Below are 26,989 nucleotides of genomic sequence, written 5' to 3'. Positions count from 1 at the left end.
ATCAGCAGGAATTTCATTACCTGGCATATAGGACACCGTTACGAGTCCCTTCTGAATACGTTCCCTAGCATGTTGCAACTTCAATTGCAAGTGCTTCGTGCTTTGCTTACAACCTTCAGAATTCAGCAAAGCCAAACATGCTTTGTTGTCCTGGTAAACCTGGATTGGACATTTGACAGGAATTTTCATGTCTTTGCACAATTGTAACAACCATTCACAATCTTTAAGTAAATAAGACAGTGCATTCAGTTCAGCTTCACAAGTACTTAAGCTAACTGTTGTTTGCTTCTTGCATGACCAATCAAATAGACCCTGATTGTACTTATAGCAAACTCCAGACGTACTTTTCCTGTCTGTAGTGTCACTTCCAAAACTTGCATCTGCAAATATCTCAAGACCACCAGACTTCTGATTGTTAAATCTCAGTCTGTAATGCATAGTGCCTTTCAAATACCGCGCTATGCGTTTCAGAGCTTTCCAATCCTTAACAGTAGGATTGTTGACTTGTCTGCTTAGCAAATTACAGCTAACAGCAATGTCTGGTCTTGAACATCTGGCAATGAAGTTTAGCTTGCCTAGCACACTTCTGTACAGTGTAGTGTCAGAAAATGCTTCTTCAGTGTCATCTACCTGATAACCTGTTATCATCGGTGTGTCCACAGGGTTAGCATCCATCAGGTTTAGTTTGCTTAACACATCAGCAATTTTCCGTGACTGGTGTACTAGAATGTTACCATCTTGATCTCTCTCTATTTCCAGAGATAGGTAGTTGTTTACCTCACCAAGATCTTTCATGTCAAAGTGCTCTTTCAGTTGAGCTAGGGCGTTATTGTACATTGTGACATCTTTCCAAAAGAATAAAAGATCATCAACATAAAACAAACAATACAGTTTCTTTTGCCCCTCCTCTTTGACAAATACACATGGATCAGATTTCCCTTGCTTAAAACCTAGAGAAAACAATACTTCAGTGAGCTTTGAGTGCCAACACCGTGCACTTTGTTTGAGACCATAAAGGGACTTCTTCAGAGCACAAACAAATCCCTGTTTTACCTGTACGCCATCAGGTGGAAGCATATAAAGAGATTCATTTAGAGATCCGTACAGAAAAGCTGTATTCACATCATGGTGACTAATGTGTAGATTTTCCTCTGCAGCTAGCTTGAGCATAAGCCTAATGCTCTCATACCTCACTGAGGGTGAGTAGGTCTCGTGATAGTCTTCACCTGGTACCTGAGCAAAACCTCTGGCTACCAATCTGGCTTTGTGTCTGACTATCTTGCCATTTTGATCAGTCTTCGCTTTGAAGACCCATTTGCTTCCAAGCAATTTCATTCCTGGAACTACTGGAACAAGTTCCCATGTTTTGTTCCTTTCCAAGGAATCAAGCTCAGCCTTCATGGCATTTAACCATGGCTCAGCTTCCTTTGAATCCAAATCCCGGATTTCTTGGAAACTTGAAGGTTCAAAAACCTTCTTGGAGCTTTTAACAGCTGTTACTGCTATCTTAGCAAACTCATCAGCAAATCTCTTTGGAGGTCTGCCTTTTGTGGCTCTCTGTGACCTACGAATTAGCCTTAAGTCTTCAACACTCTCCTCTTCCTTCTTAGGAGAAAAGTGACCTATTGTGAACAATGGTTCCTCCAATTCTTGATCAGAGCTTTCAGAGGGTCGCATAGAGGCTTTCGCACTCTTGAAATCCTCTGAATCATCCGATTCAGTTTCAGACTCAGAATCAGAACCTTCATCAGTGGGTGTGGGTTGTTGTGGTTGCTTTTGACTATCCTCAGTCTCATCACTGTCATCAGGATAACATTGGAAAATTCCCACATTCTCCCCCCACTTGGCATTGTACTCAACACTTCTTGTGAGCTTAATTTCCTTTGAGTCAGTCATCATTATTCTGTAAGACCCTTTCTGATAACCTAGAAAGATACCATGCAATCCACGCTTGTCTAACTTGGAGTTTTGTGGTGAGTGAACCCACATGTCCGAACCAAAAATTTTCATGTGTTTGATGTATGGCTTCTTGCCAAACATCTTCTCATAGGGGGTACAACCAATCGCTGAAGATAACCTGCGATTATAACTGTAAGTGAAACATGAGAGAGCTTCGGCCCAATAACTCTCTGGAAGATTTGCATCATGCAGCAAGGTCTTTAACCCTTGAAGCAATGTTTGATTTGCTCGTTCCGCAAGTCCATTCTGCCATGGCGAGCGAGGACTAGACAAATCGTGTTGAATTCCTTTCTCAGCCAGAAAAGCTTCAAACTGCTGAGAAGTGAATTCTCCCGCGCGGTCAGAGAAAAGAGTCTTTATCTTCTTACCATGCACATTGTCCAACCAAGCACAGAATTCCTTGAACCTAGGAAAAGCCTCTGATTTCTGCTTGAGATTGTACACATAAATATATCTGGAAAATGCATCAATGAGAACTGTTGCTATCAAAGGGTTAAAAGAGTAGCAGAAACGCTCTAATCACTGAGCAGCTGGAGGTCATTAGGCTTCCAGGAACATGAGTCTGTATAAATAGTCCCCCTGTTTGTTTGTTCTCCCCCTTCTCCCTTTTGGGTGTGTGTTTTGCTGAGATGTGTGGTTCGTCGCCAGGATTGTTTTTTTTGGTGTTTTGTAAATAAACCTTTTTTTTGATTTACAAACCGCATGCTCCAGGACTCCTTTTTGGGAAGATGCTGCCTCTCCTGCCCTTCTTAGCTGCTGCGCGAAATCCTCTGCCGTGGTGAGACTTTTAAAGAAGGAAGTGCACTGGGCATTTACATTAAACTAATTAAAGTTTAATGGGACAGGTTATGGATGTTTGTACGTCAAGAAGGAGATAAGGAGAGCAGTTCAGAGTGATTTATGCAAGGACTGGAGTGAAGACAGAAGCGGTTGCCGACAACGAAAGCCTCCAAAGCAGCTTGAGTCCTGCAACGTGCCTAGAAAAGTTTTAAAGAGGCACTGCGCAGTTTGTACTCGCTGGAAGACGTCTGATTCCTCAAGGAGCCACCTCAGCAGCTGGGAGACGGTCTACAGGTGTGTGAGTATCGTTCCTAAGCCCCAGGGAGGATGGCAGAGTCCCAGGAAAGTTTTACTGTCCCGTTTACGCGACTCAATGGGAAAAATTGGCAAGATTGGAAGGCTAGAGTAAGGGTTTGGTTGCAAGCAAAAGAGTTGTGGAGCTGTACTGAAGCACCGCCTTTACAGGCAGCTGCAGACGCGTCTGCAGAAGCCAAAGCAGCAGCAGCAGCTTCACAGAAACGCGACAGGAAAGCCCAAGGTCTACTAGTTTTGGCAGTGGGACCAGAGCAAATGCCTTATGTTTCTGAGTTAAAGAACACGCATGAGGTCTGGACGGTTCTGCAGCGGTTAAATTCCAGAAACACTGCGGGGGCCAAGATCCATGCTACAAGATGTTTGTTTGATTTACGTCTCCAACCGGGAGCGTGTGTGAAAGAACATATTGCCAAAATGGTGTCTGCCTTTAATCAACTAAGGCAGCTGGGCATTCCTTTCTCTATGGAGCAGCAGTCATACATATTGTTGTCTTCTCTTGATAAAAGCTATGAGACTCTAGCTCTAACTTTGGAAGCTATGCCTTCAACTGAATTAACCCTTGAATACATTTCTTCTCGGCTTGCGGATGAACAGGATAAAAGGCAAAGAGAAAGAGGTTTGTCTTTAAAGGGGAGTTATGCTGTGCCTAAGAGTGTTGATGCTGAGTTTGAGCACACAGTAAATGCTTTTGCAGCTAGACACTGTTTTCGCTGTAGTTCCCCTTCCCACCTAATCAGGAATTGCACACGTGAACCTGGTCAAGACAGCAACAAGGCCGTTACCCCTAGTTACCAGACAAGGAGTTCCAGGGGACGTCGAAGAAGAGGAGGAGGTCGTGGCTACTCCCACAGCACACAGCACATGGCTTCAGCAATGGCGTTGATGCAAGGGCGTGGCCAAGGCAGCAATCTACGCTGGTTGATCGACAGTGGTGCATCTCACCACCTGGTGGCGCCATCTAGTGTACGTTTGCAGAATTGCAGACATTTGCTAACCCCTAAAGTTGTGACAATGGCAGATTCAACTAAACGTTCCTTGGAGACTGTAGGCACAGTGTTCTTGAATTGTTTGCAAACAGAAATTGATGCCTACGTGCTAAAGGGACTGAAGGGGTGTATTTTGTCTGTGTCAGAACTTGATAGAAATGGGTTTAAAACTGTGTTTGAAAATGGGGTTTGCACTATTTCAAAGAATAACGTATCTCTTTTGCAGGTGGAATGCAGAAATGGGTTATATTATTTTGAGACAAGTCCAGATGAAGTTGAACAGGTTCATGCTGGTTGTGTGAACACGCCTACCCATAATTCTTGTGTTCATTTATGGCACCGCCGTTTAGGGCATATTAATTTTCAGTATGTTAAAAGGCAACCTGAATTATCAGAAGGGTGCAAATTGAACAAATGTACTAAGTATTTGGATTGTACTGCATGCAAAAGTGCGAAGGTTCATAGATGCAGCTATCCCAGTTCAGATAGGAAATCTGACAAAGTATTCCAACTTGTGCATATGGACCTATGTGGCCCAATGCCTGTTGGTAGCATGGGAGGTTCAAAGTATGCACTGTGTCTCTCGGATGACGAAACAAAGGTTACATGGTTTTTTCCTCTCAAAACAAAAACAGATACTGCAGAAACAGTTAAAAATTGGGTTCATGCGGTAGAACTTGAATTCGGTACTAGAGTACTTGCTTTTCAGACAGACAGAGGGTCAGAATTTACCGGGTCTGTGTTGCAGAATTTCTTTAAGAAAAAGGGAATTAAGCATCGTCTGTCTACACCTTATTCCCCCCAAGAAGGAGGCGTGGCCGAACGTAAAAATAGGGTTCTGCAAGAGTTGGCAAACTCTATGTTGTTTGATGCTAAACTTCCTCAGAGTTACTGGGCGGAAGCCTGGCAGGCGGCTACTCATATTCTGAACCGAGTATATAATTCGGTAATTGATACTACGCCTTATTTTGCTTTATATGGGAAGAAGCCCAAAGTTAATTACTTTCGGGTGTTTGGATCTCAAGCCTATGTACTTATCCCAAAAGCGTTAAGGAAAAAGGGAAGTCCAAGGGCTAGGAAACTCATCTTTTGCGGGTACGAACCACATGCCAAATCTTGGAGGTTTGTGGACCCAGGTGGGGATACTACAAGAGTGGTCCTCAGTAGGAGCGCTGTTTTTTGTGAGCAGTCCGGATGGACTCACTTACACGCTAACCCTGACATTTTGAGAGATGATTTAGGCATTCATGCTGAGAAAGAAAGTCCAGAGAGTGATGAGCCAGAAGGGGATGGTGCACACGGTTCAGATGCAGATTCTGATCAGGCACGAGGTTCTTCTCCTAAGGTAGAAAAGCCAGAATCTAGGAGTGCTCCAATTTCGCCAGTCAGTAGGCCTAGCAGACAGCAAAAGCAAAGCAGGTCACCTGCAACACCAAGCCCAAGGGAGGTATCTAAACGGAGGTCTTTATCCCTAGGGGCGCGTCCAGACATAAAGTCTGAGACAGATTCTGACAGCCAACGGTCAGAGGGGGCACAAGAGGAGCAATTGCGCAGGTCAAAACGCGCCACGAAGGGCAAGCCGCCAGAGCGGTTTAAGGTGACAAGTGTATACGTAAATATGGCACAGTGTGAGCCAGAAAGCTATATGGAAGTACAACAGCTTCCAAGCTCAGAAGCCGTAAAGTGGCAGGAAGCAATGGAAAAAGAGATGGCTTCAATGAAGTCTCTCGGTGTGTTTACAAGTACAGAGCTTCCGAAAGGGCAACAAGCTGTAGGTTGTCGATGGGTATATCGTTTAAAGCCCACAACTACTGAAGAGTTGCAATATAAAGCCCGACTAGTTGCAAAAGGGTTTTCGCAGCGCAAAGGTGTTCACTATTCTCAAATCTATGCCCCTACTTCAAGATCGGAGTCATTAAGAATGCTTCTAGCCTCTTCAGCTAAGAAGGGAAATAAGCTGTTTCATTTTGATGTCAATGTGGCTTATTTAAATGCAGACTTACAGGAGGAAGTCTATATGACACCACCACCAGGTTTTGAAGGAGACAAGCCAAACCAGGTCTGGCGCCTACACAAATCCATTTATGGGTTGAAACAGTCCGCCCGTAATTGGAATTCCTGCTTAAACGATGCTCTAGAGAGCATGGGGTTCAGAAAGAGCGCAGCAGATGCGTGTCTTTATCTAAAAGGCTCGGGATGTGAACAAGAAGCAGTTTTGATATTTGTTGACGATTTATTATACAGTGGAAAGGATGATAAACTTGCACAACAATTTGCCACAAAGCTTGGAGAAAGGTTTCAGATAAAATCACTAGGCAATGTATCTGTTTATCTAGGAGTTAAAATTCAGCAAGATGAAAATGGTAACTATCGGCTTAGCCAAGAAGCTAAAATCCAGCAGTTGCTGGAAAGGTTTAAAATGAACAACTGTGCTGGTGTTAAAACCCCAATGGAGTTAAGTTACACAAAGGATGCTCAAACTGAGCAAAAGGCAGAGTTCTGTAATCCCGGGGTTTACCAGTTAGCGATAGGCAGTCTACTCCACATTGCACAGTGGACTCGGCCCGATATAACATATGCTGTCAACATGCTGTGTAGACAAGCTGAAAAACCATCAATGCATGCTTGGCAAGGAGTAAAAAGAGTTTTAAGGTATCTCCAAACTACCAAAAGCTTTCGCTTAAAACTATCAGCAGAGGGCAGCACACAACTTGAATGTTGGGCCGACAGCAGTTGGGCAGATGCTGGACCAGATAGAAAATCAGTGTCAGGAATGGCGATAAAATTTGGAAATGCACTAATTGGTTGGAGATCAAGAAAGCAATCACTTATAGCTTTAAGTTCAACTGAATCTGAGTTCAATGCGTTATCAGATATATGTAGAGAACTGGAATTTTATAAGCAACTGGTACAAGAATTGTTTGGAGAATGTTCCCTACCTATCAGAGTGTGGGAAGACAATCAACCTTGTATTAAACTAGCTAAATTAGGTCAATTCAAGGCGCACACAAAACACTTGGATATCCGTTATCAAAATGTATGCCATAGTGTAAAACAAGGTTTAATTGAACTAAAGTATTGTCCAAGCCAAGAAAATCTCGCAGACGGTTTTACAAAAGCTTTGAGTCCGCAATCTCATAAATGTTTCTGTTCAGGTTTAAATTTGTATTAAGGTTGGTACAGCTCAGTGTTACGAGCGAGAGGGGGTGTTGCTATCAAAGGGTTAAAAGAGTAGCAGAAACGCTCTAATCACTGAGCAGCTGGAGGTCATTAGGCTTCCAGGAACATGAGTCTGTATAAATAGTCCCCCTGTTTGTTTGTTCTCCCCCTTCTCCCTTTTGGGTGTGTGTTTTGCTGAGATGTGTGGTTCGTCGCCAGGATTGTTTTTTTTTGGTGTTTTGTAAATAAACCTTTTTTTTGATTTACAAACCGCATGCTCCAGGACTCATTTTTGGGAAGATGCTGCCTCTCCTGCCCTTCTTAGCTGCTGCGCGAAATCCTCTGCCGTGGTGAGACTTTTAAAGAAGGAAGTGCACTGGGCATTTACATTAAACTAATTAAAGTTTAATGGGACAAGAACCATGAAGTACCTGTTTCCACCCAAAGAGGGCGCTAGTGGTCCAACCAAATCAGCATGAATAATTTGGTATGGTTCTGTAGCTTGCCTACTAGACACCTTACCTTTCGCAGCCATTTTCACCTTGTTTGCTGCGCATGCCTTGCACTTCATGTGGTACCTGCAGGGTTTAATAGTCATACCTTCAACCAAGGCAGGCATTTTAGATACTGCCTCAAAATGCAAATGACCAAATTTTCGATGAAAATCGTGAATACATTCTGCATGCAAACTTTTGTTAGAACCTGCAATGCAACAAGTGTCATCCTGCACAACATCATCATAATACAAAACAAACAAACGATCAACAAATTCAGCATACAATTGATAATCATTTTTCTTGGTGATGATGCATCTATTGTTCTTAAAGGAAACGTCAATCTTCTTCTCAACCAGCTGTCCAACGCTGAGCAGATTATGTTTCGCATCCGGCACATAAAGAACATCCTATATCGATAAGTCCAAACTGTGAAGAACAACAGTTCCGTAGCCTTTACTGGGAATTGTGTGGTCATCCGCCTGGTGAACTGCACCTTCCTGCGGTGTAAAAGACACGAACAGTCGCTTATCGTTGCACATGTGATGCGTTGCCGCTGAATCAACAACGAAGAAAGATCTAGACATCTTCTGGACCTCTGCAACCTCTGCAACCTTTGGAGCGTAGCGTGAGACCATTGCCTTGTGCTGCGTTGTCCTGGACACCGGACCTTTGCCTTTGCCTTGGCCTTTTCCACGCGATGAGCTTTCGCTGCGCTGCTCTGTCTTGGCCCTGGGATATTTGCATTCCCTCTTCATATGGCCTAGACGTCCACACGAGTAGCATTTCACTGCCTTCAAAGCTTTGGCGCCATCTGGTGGTTCCACTGCACTGCGGGATGACGACTGTGAAGTCTCCCCCTTGTTGATGCAGCTAGCACCCCGCCGATCTGCTTCATTCTGAATCATGGCAGTATCACAGGCTACTGTGAGTTGAGCATTTGGCTGATCAGTGGTATCAAAACCCCCACTTGCTTCATCCAGCCTTCTGCAGCTAGCTATCATGACTCTGGCATTTGCCTTGTGTCATCTATGCTGCTTTAAATCAAGCTGCTGTATACATGCTGCTTCTGTGTACAGCTGCCTCAATCCAAAAGCAAAATCAAAACAGCCTCTGCATGTGAGCCTGTGCCGCTCTTCTGTTTATTTGCTTTGTTTATCTGCAGCTGCTTCAAACTGCATTCCAAAAGCAAGTTCAAAGTTACTTTCACTTTCCCAGCCATCCAAGCCACTACGCTTGTGCCGTGGAAAACGGCTTTAAAAGTTCAAAGTCCAGCCCTAAAGCCATTAATTAGAAGCTGGCAGGCTGCCCGGAGCAGTAGCACATACCTTCATCAATCATCTTGACGCGCAGAGCAGATACCGTGCGTTCCGTCTCTCTGCCGCTGTTCCGATGCTTTGCCGGCACTTCATTTCTTGCTCCTTTGTTCCTTTGCCAGGAGCCCGACTTCTGAAGTCCATCCTCAAAACACTGCATTTTTCTTGGCCCATAACCAAATGTTGGAGATAAGCAGTGTCCAGTGCACAGCGGAATGATGAAAAGCACGTGCCAACATGCTCTATACTACTTTATTTACAGTTCAAAGCTGGTAAGTTACAGAAAAACATCTTCCCTCTGCCGGAGCAGAGAAAGCGTCATCTCTCCTCTGAAGCACGGAGAGAATCACAAACTGAAACTGCAAAGAACAGTGAAAAACAGGAAACCAGTGTACGTCACATCCAGTCTCCCGTTCCCGTGAGAAACCCAACAGTACAGACTCTGTGGAATGTAAACAACCTGTCTCGTGACAAGCACTTCGCTGCACAGAGAAGAAAGCAGAAACCAACAATACTTACCTGGTACTAAGTCCCAGTGAACTTAATGGGACTTATGTCTGAGTAAATATGAATAGGAGTACACTATCAATTACATGTGAAGAACAGGTTAATCCCTAGATAATTTTGGTCAAACCATAATTCTAGTTATGAAAATATTGCAGATTTCCTAATCTTACGGTTGCACATGTTCTGTTTGGTTGTTTTCCTGGCTAGAGGCAGCTACTGCCTTTCATGCTTTATATGGATTCAAAGCCTACATTTCCTACCGCAATATTTTTTTTTAATGCTGAACATTAAAGATAATGTGCTTAGCATTCCTTTCAGATATCAGCCTCTGCAGAAGACTGCCTTCCTGGTATAAGTGGAAATCAGGTAACTTTAAATTAAAAACAGCTAGACACTTGCGGAGCTCAATGGGCATTTGCTTTCACTAAAAAAAATGTTTCTGGGGATCACTGACTAGACTAGCTAGCAACATCTTTACACACTATAAAACACACAAGTGCTATTTAATGTACAGAGATCAAAAACCAATATCTGAAATGGGGACATCTGTTCACTGCTCATATTCTCAAACAGGGCATTACAGAGTACATGGCAGTTTTGATGAGGACAATTGCCCTCTGATGTCATGGCCTCCTGTGTATGTTTCTGCTGGCACTCCTGATGCATGTACAAAGAACAATATCCAATTTCACACAAGGCAGCTTCCATTTCTCCTCCCCTTGTACTCTCTGCTCTGGAGGGTCCCCCTAGCCAAGGAGGAAGGCTGCAGGAAGGTGTGGGAATGGTCTATCACTCAGAGTTTCCACAATCACAAAGTACCCAGTACAACATCATAAACAACTCTGGACACATAATCCTAGTAGTAGTAGTAGTAGTAGTAGTAGTAGTAGTATTATACCACACCTTCCCTGGCGGAACTCAAGGCAGCCTACAGATAAAAACAAGAGCAACTAAAAATGTAGAAAAAGATATTAAAATACAATTAAGCATTGATAAAAATAGAATTAAAACTATATACATACATAAAATCAGTTTTAAATCACTAATAATTACACAATAGAAATAGCACGGCAGCAGCCCTTTAATTAAAAGCAGTCAATTATATGCAGAGGCTGCCCTAGCTTTGCCATAAATAGCAAAATCTACACTCATCAAGAAGCATTTCCACATACAAAGGTGTCTGTGAACTTTTGGGCTAGGCTGATAAAACAGTAGCTTTTCCAGTTTCACAAGTAGACCCAACTTGCCCAGGAGGTGGGGTCATGTACAAGGTAAGATTTGTGTTTGTAGAAGTGGCCTCAGGCTTCTGGATTCATCTCCTCCCTCAATTCAGCCCATAAGTGACTTCCTTGGGCTTCTGTGCCTATAGAACTACTGACCCACATGTGGCGGCCCATATGGATTGGTTCATTCAAGGTGACTTCCAAGCAGAAAATGGAAGCAACACCCATCCAAGCTACAGTCTGTTATGCCTGCTAGCAATGATGAATATAGGTTATTGCTGCATTAGGGAATTATTGGGGCATGGTGTAATTCCAAAACTGGAAAGCAGCAGGTTGAGAACAGGAAAAAAAATGTTTTGATGAGGACTTGTGTGAAGTGTGTTCTGACAAATGGAGATGTTGCTACAGAACAAAAAAAGTTTAAAGTGGCCAAGGAAGCCAGATCAATAATGGGTTTGGTCCTCAGCTGTTAAATACAGCAGCATTTCAGCTTTAAATATCGTCTTGGGGTTGCACCCTGTGAGGAATCATGTGGTTCTTAGATGCTATACATGTTATTGTTATTGTTCCACCCATCTGACTAGGTTGCCCCTTCAGATGTCTTATACAAATCAGATGGTTGTTTGTTTCATTGACATTTGATGGGAGGGCGTTCTACAGGAATAATAATAATAATAATAATAATAATAATAATAATAATAATAATAATATTGTAATAACTTTACCATTGTATCCAGGCACCAGTTTTCCTGTCTGTCCTGAGGGAGGAGTTAGCGAGTTTCCTAAGCCAACACAAGAAGCTGTTATTGGTGATCCTGTTTCTGTAAAACAAGAACCAGAACATATCATAAGATCAGTAGTTAATGACTTAATATTAATTAATCAATCAAGCATTTTTAAGACCCACATTATAAGAAAATTTCCTTATATGCAAAGTAATGATAGTTGTCATTATTACAAACAAAATGAGCTCAAACGGAATATATCATTAACCTCCATTTTAGCATTGAGCAGATACCAAAATGTATCTGATCAACGATGTGTGGTTGTGTAGAAATTGAGTTGCTTTTGTCCAATGAGCTTAGATGCATAGAAAACAGCATGTGTGATATATTACTATAAGCAGCCCTTAGATGGCAAGTCAACGTTAAGGATTCTCATAAAACTGGCGCTATTGCCCTAAAGGATCTCAAGGAGACTCATCTGGCCAGTCCTGTGAAATTACATCTCAAGCAGACATCAGTTCAGGAAAGCACATGAATCATGCTACCAATTTCACTTGGCTTCAAAAAGACAACTAAAGAGCAAGCAATGGATCACTGACATGCCCATCTGCTTTGGTGGTAGTGCCAGAATTATTAATAGCTTAAGTGACTCCTGTTAAGATCAGTTTCACAGGGCTCCTGCAACAAGGAGTTCTTGGTGGTGCAGGGCAGGGCAGGGGAGAAAATATTATGCAAGGATTTAAATTAAATCTCTAAAGCTACTAGGGAATTGAAATTGCTACCTGAAGCAAAGTTTGAATGACAGGTTTTAAGTTTATGAAGTGCAAACTGAACACTGATAAGTATCTGTGACATTCTCATGACATGTTACAGGTAGGTAGCTGTGTTGGTCTGCCATAGGCAAAACAAAATTTAAAAAATTCCTTCCAGTAGCACCTTAGAGACCAACTAAGTTTGTTATTGGTATGCACACGAAAGGGATCCGGGTGGCGCTGTGGGTTAAACCCCAGAGCCTAGGACTTGCTGATCAGAAGGTCGGCGGTTTGAATCCCCGCAAAGGGGTGAGCTCCCGTTGCTCGGTCCCTGCTCCTGCCAACCTAGCAGTTTGAAAGCATGTCAAAGTGCAAGTAGATAAATAGGCACCACTCCGGCAGGAAGGTAAACTGTGTTTCCGTGCGCTACTCTGGTTGCCAGAAGCGGCTTAGTCATGCTGGCCACATGACCCGGAAGCTGTACGCCGGCTCCCTTGGCCAATAAAACCAGATGAGTGCAGCAACCCCAGAGTCGGCCACGACTGGACCTAATGGTCAGGGGTCCCTTTACCTTTACCTAAGGTAAAGGATTTTTTTTATTTTGTTTCCACTCTCATGACTAGTTTCCAAAGGTGTCAAATTGTCAATAAGCTGGGGTTTTGGAAATCGGTTACTTTGCCATTTGTATATCGATCTAAATGCTTATTTGTTTGGGGTTTTTGGAGGTCTTTGCCTCCTCTTGGAAGGTAGTAAATTCCTCCATAGCATCATTCTGCAAAATTAAAGAAGTTCAGAATTTTCACCCAACTGTACCCATTTACTTGCAAACTTCCAGTTGTTAGGCCATACCCACTGCCCATTCTTGAAGATGCCTCCGTCTTCATGCCTCAACACACCACAGGAAGAAGTAAAGAACCTTGAATATGAACCAAGGACAAATTGGAAATTCAAAAAACCAAATCCTTCCTTTAGGCAATCTACACTAGAGGCCAGTTCAGAAGGCAGCTGTGCTGCATGAAAAGCTGCCCAAGGGGTCAGAATCTCAAACAAGAGAGATAAGAGCAGCAGAAGCTGCTAATGCCACAGCTTGAAGAGTCTTAAGTGGGAAAGGGCAGAAGACGTAAGCCAGGGACAAGGCCTTAAAAAGGCACTTGAAAATGATCAAAGGAGGATGAATGAATGGCAAGGAGAAATGGAAAGGGGGAGAGAGAGAAGGCAGTAGTAAGAAGAGATGAAAAGGAAGTGAAACCCAAAGAGGAGGGGAATGGAACATAGACAAGAATAAAGAAACAGGAAGGTGGGAGGAAGGGAAAAGAAGGTGACATGGAGCTTCAATGAGAGAGTTAAGGAGCAAGAAGAATGATGAAAACAAAAAACTGCAGCATGCACTAAAGTTCTGTGCTACAACCCATAAGGTTTCAAGAAATTGATAGGAGCCAAGGGAAAGCTCACACTTGTCTCAATGTGATCTGAGCAACTGAAGTTTCCAGTGGGACTCCTTTAAGCCTTTAAGGCATCCCCAAATTCTGCCCTCCAGCTGTTTTTGAATTACAGTTCCCATCATCCCTGACCACTGGTCCTGTTAGCTAGGGATGATGGGAGTTGTAGTCCCAAAACAGCTGGAGGGCCAAGTTTGGGGATGCCTGATTTAGGCAAACATATGGCAGTCAAGCATACTTTTGTAATACATACATAAAAAGGTTACATTGCGTGACTAAATTTACCAATTCACATAGCTGAACCTTCTGGTTTATAAAGCAACTCCTAAAATTGCTGTAGTTCTGCCCATCACAACTAACATGATGTTGATAGTTAGTCTCTGCCAGCCTTTGCTTTGGAGACAATGGCAGCTCTTTTGCTTTAATCTCCTTGTTTCAGGTTAGGAAAGCTGTGCCCAACATTAATATAGTTTACATGTACATTAACACAGTGCATGTACATAGGTCTCAGCAATCATCAGTTTCACTCCAATTTCAGGGAAGTAAAAAATAGCAGCTTTTGACCTAATGGACATTCTTACTGCCTCAAGCTCCTCTAGTCTTAAAGTGACTTTTTTAATTACTTAGGGTGCATTTAGTCATTTGTATATAGATTCCTTATCCAAAGGTTACAAATCCATTAGCATAAATCTGTAGGTGCATCTCTTTCATGACCATGTTGTAAGTTTATAACATGGAAGTAATGAGAACTTTGTAATGAGAAATCATTGCCATAATCAAAAGCACAGTCCATCCTGTCTACTCAGAGCAGGATTAAAACACACACTAAATTCATTTCAAGATTTGTCATAAAAAAACAAACCCTCAAGCTGTTAGCAGGCCCCCAATGAACGTCAATAAAGCAATACTGTAATTTTAGTTAAGATGTCTGATAAATATCAACTTTGTCATTGAAGCAGAAAGCAGGTTTGGCTAACAGATGATGCAAGGATCATGTGTGGCTGAAAAAGACACCATTATTCCATTCCAAGGGATTAGAATGGATGAAATCATCCTTAATGAACTTCTGAACAGCATGATGCTGAAAAACAGCAGCGGTCTCAATAAAATTATGCTACAACTTCACTGGTGGCATAGGGAAAGGTAAATTTCTCATTGCTCTCTCTCTCTCTCCCCACCCCCATTTTAAGAACAGAATAGGCCTGCTGGATTAGACCAAATGCCCATATAGTCCACTACCCTGTTCAGATAATGGCCTGTCAGTTGCCTATGGGATGTCTGCAGCACAACATAAGCATATTTTCCTATAGTGGAGGGACAATGCAGTCATAATGGCTAGTGGCCAATGTAGTTCTTTTGACCAGATGTTTTGTTTTGTTTTGGAGAAAGGAGCTAAGCATGTCTAGGTCCTCCTCTGTGAAATGGGTATTTTGTAGTTCCCACAGCAATTTCGACAGCCCTCTGCTCTAGCCGACTTGGTTTCTTGCTCTGCAAATCTACCTTGATAAAAGCCTGCCAAGTAAAGAACTATTAGTAACTTTGTTATCACTATTGAAAAAGCACTTTGTGGACTCCAGTTAATTCTGTTACACATACAAGCTGTCAGAAATCAGGAGAGCTAACGGCAAGAAAATCACTACGACAACTGCAAAGCAATGATTCTGTCAGCAAAGGCAATAAATTATTATTGAAAGTCATATTTTTAAAGGCTATATACACAGGAAATCTCGCAGGATTCCTCACGAGCCAATATTCAAAAGATCCCAAAGGTTAAATGTACCAAGAGAGACTAAATTAGTGTGCTGTGTATCCATTCACTAAAACAACATACTTCTCCAATGTCATTTTGTTTCATTTCCTTTCAAAAACAAATTCCATTCTCTAGATAGTAAGGATATCCAAACATAGCTACTCTATAACTGAATATTCTTCAGCTAGCTATACAAAATGTTCTATTTTTAGTATTCAACATACCTAAGGGTACCAATGCTATGGCTCTCTGATCCACATCTATGGCAGCCGTGAAAAATCAATAGGAGGCTAACTCATGCAAGAAATAATTCTACTCTCAGGGTACTGCACGGCAGATATGATTTTTATAGTAAGTACCATAAATTTAAGTGCTAATTTTAGTGGGCTCATAAGCTCCTGAAACTAGTTTTCCACGGATCAGTTAAAACAGGAGAGCATTTCAGCGGCAGACCTTTTTGTTTCTGTACGGTTCCTTGTGGATTTAGTCATTTTACAGGGGAATATACTTCCAACCTCGCATGAAGACTTGCTGTACCAATACAGAAATGCTTTGGGATGGGGTTTGGTTACCACTGCAACATTGATGTATAAGGGACATCAGGGATGATGTAAAGGGACCCCTGACCATCAGGTCCAGTCATGGCCGACTCTGGGGTTGCGGCGCTCATCTCGCTTTATTGGCCGAGGGAGCCGGCATACAGCTTCCGGGTCATGTGGCCAGCATGACTAAGCCGCTTCTGGCAAGCCAGAGCAGGGCACGGAAACGGCGTTTACCTTCCCGCCGGAGCGGTACCTATTTATCTACTTGCACTTTGGCGGGCTTTCAAACTGCTAGGTTGGCAGGAGCAGGGACCGAGCAACAGGAGCTCACCCCGTCACGGGGATTCGAACCGCCAACCTTCTGATCAGCAAGGCCTAGGCTCTGTGGTTTAACCCACAGCGCCACCCGCGTCCCTACATTGATGTATGCACAGGTGTTATTACTAGATGTCGGAGGCACAGTGTGGTAAGGGTGGGCTGTCACCCCGGGCACAGTTTTTAGGGGGGTACATTCCTCACAACACCCTGCCAGCCCACAGGGTGGCACATGCCCTGTTGCCTCCTTTTCATGCCGCCCTCAAGCGTATATGCCCACAGCATATGCACAATTTTGTAGAACACTCATGGAATAAAATGTTTTATACTGTTACCCACTATACAGATTGAGAAAAATGACGTCAACAAAATCCTGAAGGAAGCAAAACTATAGTTCCGATCCAGCTACTTTGCTTAAATCGCTCTGGTTAGTTGAAATAAGCAGGATTTAACTTGGGCTGGTTTTCTGGGCCCCCTTTCTGTAGCTCACTTTATGGAGCCTTAGAAAGGGCCTGCAGAACAAACTGACAAAGCAAAAGATCACTACAAGAGCAGGCTAGTCACTATGCAGAAACATTTGTCCTTCTGAAGGATAACTCCCTATCGTACAAGTAAGGTTTTTCAAACATAGAGATGGTCATCTGTGTTGGGGAAAAGGCAGTTTTATGCTGTAATATATGAAAGGCCGATTCTTCTGTCACATGTAGCATACATTACTGGCAGTTTATATGCACACCTACTGCACAAACCGTCTATCTGCTGTGCAGAAAACACTGCACACCACATATTCAGATCATCTCCAGTACAAAGACCCATGTGTATCTCCGCAGACAGATAACATTATTTATAAAGAGGTCCTGATTGTGCATCATTTTCCAGCAGAGGGGCCATGTGCACGCTCCTTAGAGCCAAAAGGCCAGGTGTTTGCCTGGGAGTCAGGAAGTCTCGCTGAAGCAGGCTGGATGCAGTTGAAGCCCATGAAGCAAAAGCGAGAGGATGTTCCAGGAGCATTAAAGGTCTGAAGGCAGCATCCTTCTGCCTCACTGTGTAAAGCAATAGAACATCTGTCAACTGAACGACTGGATCTGTTTCCTATTGATTGGTCCTTTGCGGTATCCTTCCACATCAGCCAATCTGTGGAATCTGCTAATTAAGTTGAGCAAACCTTATAGGAAAAATGAGGAGTGGGGGGAGGCAACAGGGCATTTTTTTTCTCCATTCCCATCCCTACTTTCCACCTTAAAATATGGAAGCCCTCCACAGATGATCAAGCTGTATATCCATTTGCTTTTTAATCCAAAAAGTCTCAAACTGTAATTTTGTACATTTATATCCTGTTCTTCTTTCTGGGTCAACCAGGCTCCCTTCTTTCATAGCATGCATGATTCCAGTGCTGCCCCACAGAAGATGTACGGAAGAGGCAAGCAGTCAGACAACTGCTACATTGTAGGCAAAGAAAGGCATAAGAACTACAGCATTCTCCTCCGACTAAGGGAGAAAGAATCACCTTGGAAATCTCTCCCATTATTTACTTCCAGTATGTATCATGCATTGCATAATACACAATCTTTTTTTTCATGCACATGATTACAATATGTGTTTCCCAGTTTTAATTCAATCAAAGTATCTTATTAGCTTCCTCTGTTGCAAATGTTTATAATGCTGCACAGTGGACATTAGATGCAAATTGATGTTACAAAAAGTAATTGCATCTCTCATTTACAATTTAATCGTGTCCAGAAAACATTGTTTCTACTTTAGTCAGACTAATACCATAAAGATGAAAAAGACTGATTGGGCTGCTAACTATTTTAGTTGGGTAAAAATTATCTACAGCAGGGATTAGTGTTTTATAAACTGCTTCTTGCCCTCTCTGCAACAAAGGCTTCGCTGTGGCTGCCTTAAATCTTGCAAAGGATTATTCTTTCTATAAAAGAGATTCATGGAGCTTAACTCTCAGTTCCCTATTCTCAAATCATCAGTAAAACCATCTACTTTACCCTAATGAGGACTCCAGTCTCTGAACTAGAAAAAAAAGTGTTGCCAAGCAACACGAATGACATCAGCAGCCTGTAACATTTTCAGAGGAAATATATAAAACCAGAGGCTGTCACAGCTTCTCTTGCTTATGGAAATAAGATTTAAAAAGTGACCCCTCCAACCCAATTCTTCTAGTGGATCTTAAAATAACTTTTGAGATCAAAATCATGTCTGAATGTGATTTAGCTATTCCTTTCCCTGCAATCAGAGTAATGGCATAATGGCTAGGAAGAAGGGCAGAGACAAGAGGAAGCGATTGAGCTTAAACAGTTGAGAGGAACTGAAGAGATTCCTGATACATGCTTAACTTACATGCAGCATCAGCGACAAGTGAGGTGGAATGGTTACAATCCAATCTCACAATTATAATGAATAAGACTGGCAGAGTGTGGAGGGGAGATCTTCAGAGGGATGGGGAAGACAGGCTAACACTGAAACTCTACAACTGGCTTAGGTGGCACTAGGGAAGGAGGAGAAATTGAATACAGTTTGTACTTAAAGGTAAACCTACTGATTTCACATTTTCCAAAAATAATTCCCAAACTGAAGCTCCACCGTCCATAAAAGCACAGCCACCCACTTTTCTGAATTTTGTAAAGCAGTTCTTCACTCGGGTAACGTTTACAAAAATGCATATACTAAGGTAAAGTGTCTGTGAATGCATATATTATTGAAAGCAACATGCAAAAATGTGTATAGTTTCTGTGTTAGGCCTCATTCCTCTTTCCTTCTTAGTTTTAAGCTGCTAAATTAAATCATTGTTTTATATAAACCTATATGGATTGTTGTTGTTGTTGTTTGTATTTATTTACTGATGATACTGCTTCATATATATTTGTTTCGCTTAATTGTTCACCCGATCTGTTGTGAACCACCTAGGGCACAACTTTGTGGGAAAGTGGCAGACAGACAAACAGATGGTGATGCTAGCTGCCCTTGCTACAGAGTCTATGCAATACAGAAGAAAGAAAAGCACATGTCTGGTAGGAACACAGGTAGCTTTTTCATACCAAGTCAGCCCACTGGTTCATCACTGGTAGCAGCTCCTCAGTATTTTAGACTAGGGATTTTTTGCAGGGCAAAATATGTCTGGAGATATTATTATAGCCCATCGTTCAGACAAGAGATAGTAGGGAATTGCAGCCAATATATATTATGCTAGCTGAATTGAAGGCAAAATTATCACAGACACTACTACTAAATCATTTTCTAACCATTTTTTTCGTTTACAATTGTGGCTCCGCTTTCATCAAAAGTAATCGGGGGGGGGCAATTCTTCTTTTCACTGAGTTTATGGCTCTAACGTTACACTGCTCCTGTGTGCAGACCACTTGGAGAAATGGGTTCTTTTTTTTAATTTATTTGCTTCCAGCCAATATATCATCACCAGAAGGAGAGGAGGGATCGGGACTAGGAGGCAAAACTGAAAGTTGGAATTGTTTGGCAAGATCCTGGGAAGGCTCTTCTGCCTCAGTAGAGGAATGGAGATGAAACTGTTGAATTTTCAGGACAGGAGGAAAACGAACTGGGTCCAGCTGCTGCAGGCTGATTGGCACTGAGAAATCCAGAAAGGTGCATCAGCTGAAAAGCAACTCCTGCTGAGCAGAGGGCTGAAGCTGTTTTCTGTTGTGATGACCCACTTTCAGAATTCTCTCCCCAAGGAAGCGTTCCTGGCACCTACTTTTATGTCTTCTTGTCACTGAGTGAATATATTTTTATTTCCCCAACCTTTAATCATCTGAAGAGGCATTATCAGGAATGTTGACAGTTTTTCTTGTGCTTTTCCTTTGTGTATTGAAGGATGAGAGACAGAGGAATATACAGAGCCCAGTCAGTGTAGCAGTAACAAGACTTTGAACCAACAGCAGCTGGGAGAGAATTTAAAGCACCAGGAAGCAATGGGAATGTGAGGTCTATCTACTGGGGTAACATATTTTCTAAACATTTTAGGATTATTAATCTGGATCCAGATTTCACCTGCAGGTAGACCAGTTTGGCAAGTAAATGGGAATACCCACCTTTCTATCACCTGGTTTCACCATGAAGTCAGGTGAAGTATCTTCATTTCCTTGTGTGGTTTTTATTTCAAATCAGGTGGGGAAAGAAAGTGGGATTTGCAGCAGCAGCTAATTGGTGGCTGCTTCAAATCCTGCTTTCTTTGCCCACAGGGGCAACAGAAGAAATACAGAAAGCCCTGCAAGCTAAGTTCCAATCAGTTGGTCGATGCTTCCAGCAAGCCCCATTTGGGGCTGAATTCACTTTATTAATAAGTAGAATGATGCATGTCTTTTTTTCCCAGTAGAACAATAGTCAGATAATTCTCAGTTCCAAAATAAACCAAATAACTCAGTTTTGTGAGATCAGAAACTAGAAAAATAGTAAGAGGGGGCCCAAATGAAATTAGGAAGAGAATACGTTAAATCACAACCATGGGAGTCCATGGCCAAATGAGGAATGAATCCCAACTATTCCCAGCTGTAATGAGAAATTTACAGAAGAGCAAGAAGCTCCACCTATCAATTGGCTTGAAAACAAAAACTTTATTCAGAAAGGTGGCTGTAAATGCACAGAACTCACCAGTTTGCCACCAGTGATCCAAAACCGGAACCTTGAAGATTTTCTTGCACCATTCTAACGTATCCACATCACAGCGTTCACCAGCTACAAAGAGTGTTCGGAACCTGTTTCAAATAAAGATTATTTTCAGCATGTCTCCGCAATACAAAAAAGATAAGCACGCTAAGGTAAGTGTTGTGTGCGTGCTTTGAAGAATAAGCTATGGACTTTCCCTGTTGATGAAGCTGATTTAACAGACATCTGAAGGGAGCTCTGAGGTGACTAGCATGTGCTGCAGTTAGCACAAATAGCTGCAACACTTCTTAGCTGAGAAAAATCCGTCGTAAAGTAGGTTCTCTTCCAGGGGCACAACTGAGACAGGGCATTTTTTCTGCTTGAAGTGAAAAGGCAACTTAGCAACCTCCTCCCCAAGAGCACAGAACCAAGACTGGCCAAGTTAATTTGGTACGGAAGCAGAAAATCCCCCAAACTCCTCTCTGTGAGAGTAAAAACAGTTTTAAAAAAAATAAAAATGAATAACTAACCATTTGCTACCCTTTCAGGACACTCAATATCAGCTGCCTGAGTTGACTGCCCTACTCTTCCTAATGGTAGAGCCAGCCCTACCCAGGGATTCATTGCAGTGCCAAATTCGTTGTAAAAGGAGGATCTCCCCAGTGAAGGCTCTCACTTCTACCTGCTATGAGAGGGGTAGAGAAAGAAGCATACAATAGGGAGGTTTCCACAAACTCTTCATGGTAGAATCCTGGGAGCTAGGCAGTAAATAAATAGGACCATTGACAGATATATGAGAAATGACAATGGCATGCGTCTTACAAATGGCAAAAGACACTTGCAAATTATAAGGAGGGAGACACATAGGAAACCTGTCCATAAAATGGCAGAATAAAACAGAGAAGATGTTATGTCAGCAACTGAACAGCTACAGATGAATTATGCAGAGGAGCTCCCATAAATATTAATTTTTTGATTGTAGAACAATGCATACTAGGTTTAATGTGATAAAAGGCATGTTCAAACCTATGCAAGCCCATCTCTTCTCTCCTTGCTACAGCATTTTGGCCTCTTCAGCACTTTATTTATAAGACAGGGCCACCTCATTGGCACTTTGGAAGCTACGCAAGATCCTACCTCCACTCTGGTAAACAGAGATGCTGAGGAATCATTACTATTTAAGCAGCAAACAGTACAGTCATAAATAACATAGCCAGAATTCCCAGTATATCTTCTTCAGATTGTAGTATCTGTAATAACTAAATTCCACAACAAACATTCACAACTAAAAACAGCTGGCCTGTGATGCCTTAAACCAGGTGGGGAAACTATGGCCCTCCAGATATTACTAGACTAAAGATCCCATGATCCCTGACTGTTGACCATGCTGGTTGGGGCTGAGGGGAGTTGGGAGTCCAACATCTGGAGCGCTTACAACTCCCCACCCTTGCCATAAAGGGTAAACAAAATTTCTGGTATGAGGGCTAGTAGTTTGAAGTGTAATATTGGTGAGTATCTAAATAATGTGTTAACAAGGATTTATTTAGCCGAGGTTTTGTGTATGTACATTCAACACACTTTCACTTTATTGTTTGGAAATTACAGCTGAATCATTTTTCCCCTCAGGCTTTAATTGTCTGAGGACTGCAGGGTTTCTCATCTGAACATTTTTGTAAAAAACAGATGGTGAGTCATCATATGCAGCCCTATCCAGAGTGTGTTTATATGGGGGAGGGGAGAGAAAAGAGATTTCAGTGTAAAATAATGGGATATTTTAATTTATAAGAACAAGTCTGAGATATATTCCATTCTGAACCCACCTCTGGGGCTACCAAACTACCAGTTTTGATCATTTGTCAGTGCAAAAGCTCAAAAGGTCAAAACAGATTAGGCTCTGATGGCTGGTTACATATTTCTCTTTCTTATAACAAATATTTTATGGTATTATTGTATTGGAAAGTCTTTATCTCCAAACTAGAATTTGAAGCCTACTTCATGTCATGATTTCCAATTCTGCATTGTCAGCAAACCACGGCTTGTGTAAATCATAGTTCAACCTATTAATACGTCACAACACATGATGGGTTGCTCAAACTAGTAATGGAGGAAAGGAGGGAGAACGCAAGCTTGAAACACTGCAATGATGGTTTGACCATTTGTATGTACCTGTGGCCATAGGGAGTGGGTGGCGCTGTGGGTTAAACCACAGAGCCTAGGACTTGCCGATCAGAAGGTCGGCGGTTCGAATAGCAGTTCGAAAGCACGTCAAAGTGCAAGTAGATAAATAGGTACCGCTACAGTGGGAAGGTAAACGGTGTTTCCATGTGCTGATCTGGTTTGCCAGAAGCGGTTTAGTCATGCTGGCCACATGACCCGGAAGCTGGACACCGGCTCCCTCGGCCAATAAAGCAAGATGAGCGCCGCAACCCCAGAGTCGGTCATGACTGAACCTAATGGTCAGGGGTTCCTTTACCTTTACTTATGGCCATAGTATATATGCACACACAAAACCTATTTGTTATAGCATCTTTACAGCTGGCTGAACTCAAGATATACACTTGGGGCTTATTTCTGATAGTGAGTAAAAACAAGCTTCTGGCTTAATCTAAACTCACCTTGTCAGGCTGTGCTGTTTCCCCAAGTTAGCCTCAGGGTCCTGTTGACGGATTGCTCTAATTGCAGTCGGTGCAGTAAACAAGGCTACGACTCCATGCTCTGCGAGCACACGGAAAAAAGCTCCAGCGTCTGGCGTTCCCACAGGCTTCCCCTACAAAGAGATTTGGGAGGTGTTTTTAAAGTTGTCGTTGGGTAAAAGTGTTCCATGAGTCTTCTGTGATTTGAGTCCTGAATGTAACAGTAGTTATCAACTTGTCAGCAGTGTATTCAAGCAACTGGTAAACTGCCTTTATACAACTAGAAGGAAAGCATCCATTTGCTGCTCCATTAAGGGCTCAGTTCCATCTTATGGTGCACTCAGAAATGCACTACGTTCAGATACGAAATGTGTCTAAGATTTCAATTTCTTGGCTGTGTCAGCACCAATGTTTTCTTATTTATTCACTTACATTTCTGTTCTCCAAGACACTTAAGGGGGTGTATATAGCAGCAACACCATCAACACCATTTTATCCTCACAAGGAGTTTTCTCTGAATTGTTCTGGTATGTGAGAAGTAAAACTAATCCTCCCTTGGCTATCTATACACAGTTCTTCAAAAACAAAGGAAAGCAACAATGAATTAATATGGGATTAAACAGCCTGACCCACCGGGATTTGCTGTCTTACAGGAGCAGATCCTTAACAAGCTGTGACTTCCTGCATCTCTGAACTCCGCTAGGAGACTAACAAACATAATTAGCTAGATGCAACATTCACTTTGCGGTCTGAACATACAGGAAAGCACCTGCTCAGACCACTGGCAGAACTTCATAGAAAGCTCTGAAAGTGGGGTTGATTCCCCATCCCTCATCCATACACAGTAAAACAGCACATATCGGATGAAGAGCTTCCACACCAAATTCCTTCTAGATATCTAGAAATAAAGAAGCTATTTTGTCTTGATATGTCTCCTGTTGTAAGGATGGAGAGAAGGATGTGAAACTGGACAGAATGTGCACTTGAGAGAACAACTGTTGCAGTCAAGCAGCTTCCGGTTCACTACTCCTGCATATTGGAGCTTAATGTACTCAATCACCAGGCTGTGGGAGGAAGAAGACAACCAGGGGAAAAGATCACTGAACACCCATCCCAAAGCTTGCATCAAGCCTGGCTTAAAGATCAAGAACATGGTACAGTGGTGCCCCGCAAGACGAATGCCTCGCAAGACGAAAAACCCGCAAGACGAAAGGGTTTTTCGGGTTTTGCGACGCTTCGCTAGACGATTTTCCCTATGGGCTTGCATCGCAAGACGAAAGCCCATAGGGAAATCTCGGGGACCTTTTTTTAAATGCTGGCGGTGGGGAGCAAAGCCTTTTTCCCCCCTCCGGACTTCAGAAGAGGTCCAGGAAGGCCGGCGGGGGCGAAAGGCTTTGCTCCCCACCGCCAGCATTTTAAAGGCGGTCCGGGATAGCAGGGACCTCTTCCCAAGGCGGGCGGGGGGCAAAAGTCTTTGCCCCCCCTGCCTGCCTAACCGGGGACTTTTAAATCGCCCCGGGACTGTCCGGGGCGATTTAAAAGCCCCCGGACGGCTTTTGAAGCCTCCCCCCGCCGCCCGGCATCGGGGCAGGAACGCCTCCCCCCGCCGCCTGGCATCGGAACCATGTCCCGATGCCGGGCGACGGGGCGAGAAAGCCTCCCCCCGCCGCCCGGCTTCGGGGCATCGTCCCGATGCCGGGCGACGGGGCGGGAAAGCCTCCCCCCGCCGCCTGGCATCGGAACCATGTCCCGATGGCGGGCGACGGGGCGGGAAAGCCTCCCCCCGCCGCCCGGCTTCGGGGCATCGTCCCGATGCAGGGCGGCCGGGCAGGAACGCCTCCCCCCGCCGCCCGGCTTCGGGGCATCGTCCCGATGCCGGGCGACGGGGCGAGAAAGCCTCCCCCCGCCGCCCGGCATCGGAACCATGTCCCGATGCCGGGCGACGGGGCGGGAAAGCCTCCCCTCGCCGCCCGGCTTCGGGGCATCGTCCCGATGCTGGGCGACGGGGCGAGAAAGCCTCCCCCCGCCGCCTGGCATCGGAACCATGTCCCGATGCCGGGCGACGGGGCGGGAAAGCCTCCCCCCACCGCCCGGCATCGGAACCATGTCCCGATGCCGGGCGACGGGGCGGGAAAGCCTCCCCTCGCCGCCCGGCTTCGGGGCATCGTCCCGATGCTGGGCGACGGGGCGAGAAAGCCTCCCCCCGCCGCCTGGCATCGGAACCATGTCCCGATGCCGGGCGACGGGGCGGGAAAGCCTCCCGCCGCCGCCTGGCATCGGAACCATGTCCCGATGCCGGGCGACGGGGCGAGAAAGCCTCCCCCCGCCGCCCGGCATCGGAACCATGTCCCGATGCCGGGCGACGGGGCGAGAAAGCCTCCCCCCGCCGCCCGGCATCGGAACGATGTCCCGAAGCCGGGCGGCCGGGCGGGAACGCCTCCCCCGCCGCCCGGCTTCGGGGCATCGTCCCGATGCCGGGCGGTGGGGCAGGAACGCCTCCCCCAGCCGCCCGGCTTCGGGGCATCGTCCCGATGCCGGGCGGTGGGGCAGGAACGCCTCCCCCAGCCGCCCGGCTTCGAGGCATCGTCCCGATGCCGGGCGGTGGGGCAGGAACGCCTCCCCCAGCCGCCCGGCTTCGGGGCATCGTCCCGATGCCGGGCGGTGGGGCAGGAACGCCTCCCCCCGCCGCCCGGCTTCGGGGCATCGTCCGGATGCCGGGCGGTGGGGCAGGAACGCCTCCCCCAGCCGCCCGGCATCGGAACGATGTCCCGAAGCCGGGCGGCCGGGCGGGAAAGCCTCCCCCCGCCGCCCGGCTTCGGGGCATCGTCCCGATGCCGGGAAGTGGGGCAGGAACGCCTCCCCCCACCGCCCGGCATCGGAACGATGTCCCGAAGCCGGGCGGCCGGGCGAGAAAGCCTCCCCCCGCCGCCCGGCATCGGAACGATGTCCTGAAGCCGAGCGGCGGGGCGAGAAAGCCTTTGTCCCCCCTGCCTGCCTTCCCAGGGGCTTTTAAATCGCCCCGGACAGCGGAGAAGTCCTCTGCTGTCCCGGGTGATTTTAAAATGCCGCCCGCCAGAAGAGGTCGGGGGAAGGCGTTTTCCATAGGAACGCATTAATTGATTTTCAATGCATTCCTATGGAAAACCGTGCATCGCAAGACGAAAAACTCGCAAGACGAAGAGACTTGCGGAACGAATTAATTTCGTCTTGCGAGGCACCACTGTACTTCACAAATACGGATGTGAAGTCCAACGTAGCCTCCTTAGATGAAGCCAGGAATATATGTTCAAAAACGAGCCAATGCACCGACAGTAGACATTTCCTGCACATTGTATGCATGGGTTTTTAAAAGTAAACAGCAGGAATGAATGCCCCAGCTGAGACTGCAAACCCATAGTGGAGATGGGTGGTGGTGGTGGTGGTTTTAACTCTTTGCCACCTGCTGCGGTCAAAATCCTGATAGCCCACATGCACCCACTATTG

At 44.6% G+C, this 26,989-nt stretch overlaps 1 protein-coding gene across 2 annotated transcripts in view; it reads right to left on the bottom strand.

Moving 5' to 3' along the window:
* Positions 1-26,989, bottom strand: part of ACSS3 (acyl-CoA synthetase short chain family member 3) — a 69,600-nt gene that overhangs the window by 19,175 nt on the left and 23,436 nt on the right. For both annotated transcript variants that reach the window (XM_081926588.1, XM_081926589.1), the window contains 3 exons: positions 23,489-23,640; positions 20,880-20,983; positions 11,465-11,560 (listed from right to left, as the gene is read on the bottom strand). In XM_081926588.1, the coding sequence (XP_081782714.1) occupies positions 11,465-11,560; positions 20,880-20,983; positions 23,489-23,640 (352 nt within the window). The remainder of the gene's footprint in view (positions 1-11,464; positions 11,561-20,879; positions 20,984-23,488; positions 23,641-26,989) is intronic.

The sequence above is a fragment of the Podarcis melisellensis genome (genome assembly GCF_964234715.1).
Source record: "Podarcis melisellensis genome assembly, chromosome: 10".
In the NCBI taxonomy this organism is placed as follows: Eukaryota; Metazoa; Chordata; class Lepidosauria; order Squamata; family Lacertidae; genus Podarcis; species Podarcis melisellensis.
The sequence above is the reverse complement of the archived record's forward strand: the minus strand, read 5'-3'. Positions and strand labels throughout refer to the sequence as shown.